Here is a 7657-nt window from a genome sequence, read left to right on the forward strand (position 1 = left end):
ATTACCCATTACAAGTGAATCTGAGATGAAAACCAACTAACAACCATTAATCTAATTGTGCAAATACACTTATACATCAACATTCCGTTCTCGGACTCATGATCTGTTCTCAATGGCCTTCGGGAAGAAGGGGTACATCCGGCTCTCGACCTACCTCGAGACCTACAAGATCGGTGATCATGTCGACATCAAGGTTAACGGCGCCGTCCACAAGGGTATGCCCCACAAGTTCTACCACGGCTATACCGGTCGCGTCTGGAACGTCACCAAGTGTACGGTCGGTGTCGAGATCAACAAGCAGGTCGGAAACAGAATCATCAGGAAGATGATTCATGTGCGTGCGTGTGGATCATGTGCATCCATCAAGGTGCACCGAAGAATTCCGTATGAGGAAGATTAAGAATGATCAGCTGAAGGCCGAGGCTAAGGCAAAGGGTGAGTTTATTAGCACCGAAGAATTCACGTGCTGCAGAAGAGACTGCTTGGATTTATGTCTTATGATATACGTTAGACTTTCAAGTACAATTTTGTGCCGAATGTGAAAAAAATAATTCTAAAAAGAAAATGTTCAGAAAACTTTTATTTGTTTATTCTCTTATATATGCACATCTAGGTTTTGTAAATTATGGGTTTTAGATTTTTGTGAATTTTGGGTATTAGGTTTCCTAATGGCGTTGAAAAACAATCAGAGAACTAAAAAGCAAGAGAGGATAATTCTAAGGTCTGTAAAAAAAAAAAGATAGTAAAATAGTTTCTAAGTATATGAATGTTCTACATACTAGTTCACGTATATTGTTGAATATCACAACTATTTCAACATATCAGATTCTTTTTTAACTGTGTAAACACTGGACTTGTGGTGTGTTTAGAAAATGAAACTTAATCTAAAAATAATTCAAGGTCTAAAGCCATTTCATTAGGACAAAAAGTCTATTAATATTAAAAATTTAAGTGCCCGTAGTCAACAAATTGTCGGTGTCAACAAAACAACCCTTCTCGTATGATAACATTAATAGGGGGAATGTTCTGCAGGAAGAAAACCTCACAATAGACTATGAAGGTGCTAAACTAGATTTTGTGACACTAGGTACAATATTTAGCCTCCTAAACAGTTATTTTTCCCAACTCTAGTACTAAAATTTAGCACCTGAGTCTTAACTTTTACTACATGTCCAAAAATTGTTTACCAAAGACAAAAAAGATGTCCAAGAATTGTTTCAGCTTCAATCTTTTGTCGCTCCTCTAGTTCCATTTGCTTCAAAACGAATCTCAACTTTCTTCTTATATATTCTGCCATGTTCTCATCCCTATATTGAACTAATTGTTCAACGTAGGAAACAAATTGAGCAACATTGGGACTTTGTATGTTCCCCTTCATTCTGGTTGCCTCATCTGACAAGCCTTTGAGATGATGAAGGGGTGAAATCTTCAACGTCTTCTAGATTAGCAAGTTACACACTCAGGGTAAATCATATAGAGGTACAATTTTTTCATGCCCCCCACCCCCCACATTGTTAACACTAAAAACTGGTATGGTTAACAAAAGATTCTAGCGCCAAGTATGGTGACCGTGAGTGGCTGTAAATGGCACATTTAACACTAGAAGATTAAGTGCTTCATCCAAAAAAAAAAAAAAAAAAAAGCTACGTCCACTGAGAAGCTATTATATATGTAATGGATTATAGAGTATCCGATGGAGAGGGCATGGGGGCCCGTAACAGTTATTACTAGCCTACAAATAATATATAGGCCTCTTCTTGGGTCCTCTACTTCATTGGGTGACGGATCGAAAGATTGCTATCGCGAGCGTTCCTCTAATCTGTGTACTGATATTTGTCATTAGCCCATTACCTCTTTTGGGCCCTTGCAGACTTCTTGGAAGGCCCCTCCCCTGCTAATGGGCGAGGTCCTTTATTATTTTAATGGGGTAGGAAAGGATCATGTGTTAACTGGTATGATAAGGTTTAACATGTATATTCCAAACATCAATTTTTTTTTTTTTTTTTAATGTCAAACGATAGATTTTGTTAGATTAGTCACCGAAAAAATTTGAATCCACGTCATCATGTAAGGATTCAACATCTTTCCATCACTGTAGTAAGGTCACTTGCCAAATTTTTTTTTACACGTGTGAAATTCCTTTCTCACATTGTATTTGTTTATTTACTTATTTACTTAAGTTCCATCGAAATTCCTATCACACTTTTTTTTATTCGAGAACTACAGTCCTTTCACACTTTGGTAACTTGCATACCAATCTTTTTCTTCAAGCTCTCAAAATTACTCCCTCCCTCCATTGCAAAAAGATGGCCATGGTCGAGATTTGGCAAGGAGAATTTGCGGCAGTTGTTTTTGGTTATTATTCGAATTTTTTTAGGAGGTAATGGAGATCGATCTAACGAATTGATTTAAGGTATGGATGACCAGTATTTGATATGAGGATGCAAGAAATTGGCTTTCAAAGTTGAAACATGAGTGCTGTATTTATTTATTTATTTTTGATATGAGGATGCAAGAAATTGGCATACAAAATTAAAACATGAGCGTTTGTGTGTCTATATATATATAAATATATATATATATGTATGTATATATATTAGAAATCCTCTCTAAATTATAATTAGGAGCTTGTTTAGGGAATCTATTGGAGATGCTACTAAAATGACTATTGGAAAATGATATTTTTCATGTATCACAGGAAGCAAAATACAAGAATGAAAAGAGGCAAAACAACATGGGAAGAAATATTATAGTTTGAAGAAACTTATGGAAGTTGAGGTTCATCCCAAAACCAATTCACAGATAAAGAGGCCCAAAATCATTTAAACCAATTCAATTTCAACTTGTATTTTATGAATTGAATCTAGCTTTCCTTCCAAACGAAAAAGAAAAATATACACACTTCAAGAAAATTAACAATCCAATTAAAAGATGCGGATTCGATCGATTCGATTTTAGTAGAGAGCTCAAATAAGCACACTCTAGTACAAAGCAGTTTCAGTAGACGTGCACACAAGCACCACTTCAAATGCATAAATGTTTACAGAAATCACACAAGCATTATTTTCCAAACACCCAAAATCGAAAATGTAGTGAACAAAGCCCCAATTACAAATCACACAAGTTTCTAGGATAGCTTTTCCATTGAGACCGCAGCTTGCAGGCTTATATCAAACATGATGAGGTCGGCCACGGAAGCAAGGCTGGGCAGACTGTTTAGGGGAGAACAGAGAATAGTCAGAGCAAGTAACAAGAGAAATTAGAAACCAGTACTATTTATTTGATGGTACTCACTATATATGTACGGACTATTGCAAATTGTGTCGGTAAGTGAACATTAACAAGTAGTAACAGAAATTACGATTATAAAAGTTTATATTTACTTGATATTTAGCATATATGGAAACTTACCGTTTCATCATCATTGCCATCTTAATCATGCATCGTCGTCGTCATCATATTCTTCTTCTTCTTCTTTCCCCAATAACTCTGCTATTTGTAGTCTTCCTGGTGTTGGATCACTTTTAGTTTGCTCAACACTGTTGGGAGTGGACCATAAGGTTCATACCAAATCTCCTTGTTCTTGTCCAATATTAAATATTCTAAGTTGAGGAATGACTTACCCTATAATATAATCAACAATAAGAGCATGCTTTAAAATATTTTGAAAAACTGGATAACACATAATAACTTCAATATTAAAAACATAATAAATGTATTAACTCGATGGTGTATGTTTAACTAGTATCTAAAAATCACATAAGATTTTGAATATCAAAAGAGTTACAAGTATGGTTACCTTCTCAATTAAAGAGAAAAGTTGTTCTGTTGGTCTTGGGTGGCCCAACTCAAAGTTGTCTTGATACATTGAAAATTCAAAAGCAAAAATCTCCACACCACCACATTTTGTGAACTTTAATATGTTGAGTGATGGCCAATTAGAAACATGTAGCCCTGGATAGAAACTTCGAAGTTGGGGCAGATTATCAAATTCCACAGATGTTACTTTAGGGAACCCGAACTCCTCGTATGTCGTTTGTGGTCCTTCTTCCTTCACAATAATTTCCTCCATTAAACCACAATTCTTAACCTTCAACTTGCTTAGCTGCTTCAGATCTTTGGCCACTAAGGCAGGAAAGACATTTTTCAAACTATCACATGAGTCTATCTCAACTGAGTTTAGATTTAGGCACTCAAAACCATTCAACTGAGTAGTAGATGATGTGTCATATACCACTTGTAGTGACTGGCACTGCTCTATTACTAAGGACTCTAGAGCATTCAATCTTCCCATGATACTTGGCCCAAAGATATTAATTACACTGTGGCATCTACGAACATCCATAATTATGAGCCTGCCAAAAGAATATGAATGAAGTTGGTTGTGGAATATTGTCTTCAACTTAGGTAAGTCCCATATGTACAACGTCTCCAAGCTAGGAAATCCTACCTGTCACATATTCATTTTAGAACTTGTAAACAAACCTTTTTTTCACAAAAGTGGGACGCATCCATAAGTTGGAAATAAGAGCATAAAGAAAAGAAGTGAAGGTATAATTCACCTTTTCGTCAAAGACCTCAATATCTCTTTCTTCTTTGTTGGTTGTAATATTTCCACTCTTAGCACCAAAGATGAATGTCTCCAGCTTAGTACAATCGTCTAGATCCAAATACGTCAAAGACGGAAATTTAATGTAACTTCCAGAGATGAATCTAGCGAGGTTTGGAAGATGTTGTAGCTCTAAACGGTTTAGCTTATCAAACATGTCATCTGTATTCTCCTCATTTCTAACTATCTCTTTCATGATTTGACAATTGGATATCTTGAGATTTTTGAGTTGTCCAAGACATTTAGCCATGGAACTCGAAAACAAGAATCTTAAACTATCACATTGATGCACATTCAAGGTTGTTAAGTTGGGCATCAAAACCTGCATAGCAGAACAATAATCATGTTTGTTTCAGGAAATTACAATTTACATTGTCGTTAGCCATATATGTTCCAAATATGTAGATATGAAGTAAAGGTAATACATTAAAACAGTAAGCTACCAGGCTACTAGACAGCTGCTGTCTTTTTACGTTCATTAATTAACAGAGAACAAATTGGTGCAGAAAACTATCTGAAAAAAGAAACATAGGCCCAAACTTATGTAAATTTAATTCCAAGTTTAAACTATTTTATTTTCGACCAAAAATAATAAAAACCAGCGCGTCAAAAGCACATAAAATTTCGATTATAAAAAAAAAATGTGTACCAGCATGCTTACCTTCTCAATCAAAAAGAAAGGTTGTCTCGTTGGTGTTGGGTGACCCAACTCAATTTTTTCGTTATATGTTGAAAATTCGGAAGCAAAAATCTCCACACTACCACATTTTTCGAAATTTAATTCGTCGAGTAATGGCCAATTAGAAACATGCAGCCCTGGATAGAAACTCCGAAGTTGGGGCAGATTTTCAAATATCACAATTTCTACTTTAGGGAAGCCGAACTCATGTGTCCTTTCTGGTCCTTTTACCTTGGTGACAATTTCCTCCATTAAACCACAATTCTTAACCTTCAACTTGCTTAGCTACTTAAGATCTTTGGCCACTGAGACAGGAAAGACATTTTTCAAACTATCACATGAGTGTATCTCAACTGAGTTTAGATTTGGGCACTCAAAACCATTCAATTGAGTAGTAGATGATGTGTCATATACCACTTGTAGTGACTGACACTGCTCTATTTCTAAGGACTCTAGAGCATTCAATCTTCCCATGATACTTGGCCCAAAGATATTAATTACGCTGTGGCATCTACGAACATCCATAATTCTGAGCCTGCCAAAAGAATCTGAATGAAGTTGGTTGTGGAATATTGTCTTCAACTTAGGTAAGCCCCATATGGACAACATCTCCAAGCTAGGAAATCCTACCTGTCACATATTCAATTTAGAACTTGGGAACAAACTTTTTTTTTCACAAGAGTGGGACGCATGCATAAGTTGGAAATAAAGGGATAAATAAAAGAAGTGAAGGTATAATTCACCTTTTTGTCAAAGAGCTCAATATCTCTTTCTTCTTTGTTGGTTGTAATATTTCCACTCTTAGCACCAAAAATGAATGTCTCCAGTTTAGTACAACCGTCTAGAACCAAATATGCCAAGGACAAAAATTTAATGTAACTTCCAGAGCTAAATCTAGCGAGGTTTGGAAGATGTAGTAGTTCTAAACAGTTTAGCTTATCAAACATGTCATCTATATTCGCCTCATTTCTCACTATCTCTTCCAAGATTTGACAATTGGATATCTTGAGTGTTTTGAGTTGTCCAAGACATTTAGCCATGGAACTCGAAAACAAGAATCTTAAACTATCACATTGATGCACATTCAAGGTTGTTAAGTTGGGCATCAAAACCTGCATAGCAGAACAATAATCATGTTTGTTTCAGTAAATTACAATTTACATTGTCGTTAGCCAAATATGTAGATATGAAGTAAAGGTAATACATTAAAACAGTAAGCTACTACGCTACTAGACAGCTGCTGTCTTTTTACGTTCATTAATTAACAGAGGTGTAGAAAATTATCTGAAAAAAGAAATATAGGGCCAAAATTATGTAAATTTAATTCCAAGTTTAAACTATTTTATTTTCGACCAAAAATAATAAAAACTAGTGCGCCAAAAGCACATAAAATTTCGATTATAAAAAAAATTGTGTACCAGCATGCTTACCTTCTCAATCAAAAAGAAAGGTTGTCTCGTTGGTGTTGGGTGACCCAACTCAATTTTTTCATGATATGTTGAAAATTCGAAAGCAAAAATCTCCACACTACCATATTTTTCGAAATTTAATTCGTTGAGTAATGGCCAATTGGAAACATGCAGCCCTGGATAGAAACTCTGAAGTTGGGGCAGATTTTCAAATATCACAGTTTCTACTTTAGGGAAGCCGAACTCATGTGTCCTTTCTGGTCCTTTTACCTTTGTGACAATTTTCAACTTGCTTAGCTGCTTAAGATCTTTGGCCACTGAGGCGGGAAAGACATTTTTCAAACTATCACATGAGTCTATCTCAATTGAGTTTAAATTTGGGCACTCAAAACCATTCAACTGAGTAGTAGATGATGTGTCATATACCACTTGTAGTGACTGGCACTGCTCTATTTCTAAGGACTCTAAAGCATTCAATCTTCCCATGATACTTGGCCCAAAGATATTAATTACACTGTAGCATCTACGAACATCCATAATTCTGAGCCTGCCAAAAGAATCTGAATGAAGTTGGTTATGGAATATTGTCTTCAACGTAGGTAAGTCCCATATGTACAACATCTCCAAGCTAGGAAATCCTACCTGTCACATATTCATTTTAGAACTTGTGAACAAACCTTATTTTCACAAGAGTGGGACGCATGCATAAGCTGGAAATAAAAGCATAACGAAAAGAAGTGAAGGTATAATTCACCTTTTCGTCAAAGAGCTCAATATCACTTTCTTCTTTGTTGGTTGTAATATTTCCACTCTTAGCACCAAAGATGAATGTCTCCAGTTTAGTACAACCGACTAGAACCAAATACGCCAAGGACGAAAATTTAATGTAACTTCTAGAGCTGAATCTAGCAAGGTTTGGAAGAAGATGTAGCTCTAAACGGTTTAGCTTATCAAACATGA

The 7657-nt window shown here is 35.7% G+C and overlaps 1 protein-coding gene across 1 annotated transcript in view; it reads right to left on the bottom strand.

Moving 5' to 3' along the window:
• Window positions 1-3436: 3436 nt before the first annotated feature.
• The window catches only part of LOC148694484 (uncharacterized), a 6725-nt gene continuing 2504 nt past the window's right edge, over window positions 3437-7657 (bottom strand). The window contains exons 4-10 of the mRNA XM_088700714.1: window positions 7452-7657; window positions 6968-7339; window positions 6032-6400; window positions 4563-4931; window positions 3800-4450; window positions 3624-3652; window positions 3437-3539 (exon numbers count right to left, since the gene is read on the bottom strand). The exon at window positions 7452-7657 is cut by the window's right edge and continues 124 nt beyond it. Coding sequence (XP_088556840.1) covers window positions 3437-3539; window positions 3624-3652; window positions 3800-4450; window positions 4563-4931; window positions 6032-6400; window positions 6968-7339; window positions 7452-7657 — 2099 coding nt within the window. The remainder of the gene's footprint in view (window positions 3540-3623; window positions 3653-3799; window positions 4451-4562; window positions 4932-6031; window positions 6401-6967; window positions 7340-7451) is intronic.

The sequence above is a fragment of the Pyrus communis genome, chromosome 9 (genome assembly GCF_041283825.1).
Source record: "Pyrus communis isolate YQ-2024b chromosome 9, ASM4128382v1, whole genome shotgun sequence".
Taxonomy (NCBI): Eukaryota; Viridiplantae; Streptophyta; class Magnoliopsida; order Rosales; family Rosaceae; genus Pyrus; species Pyrus communis.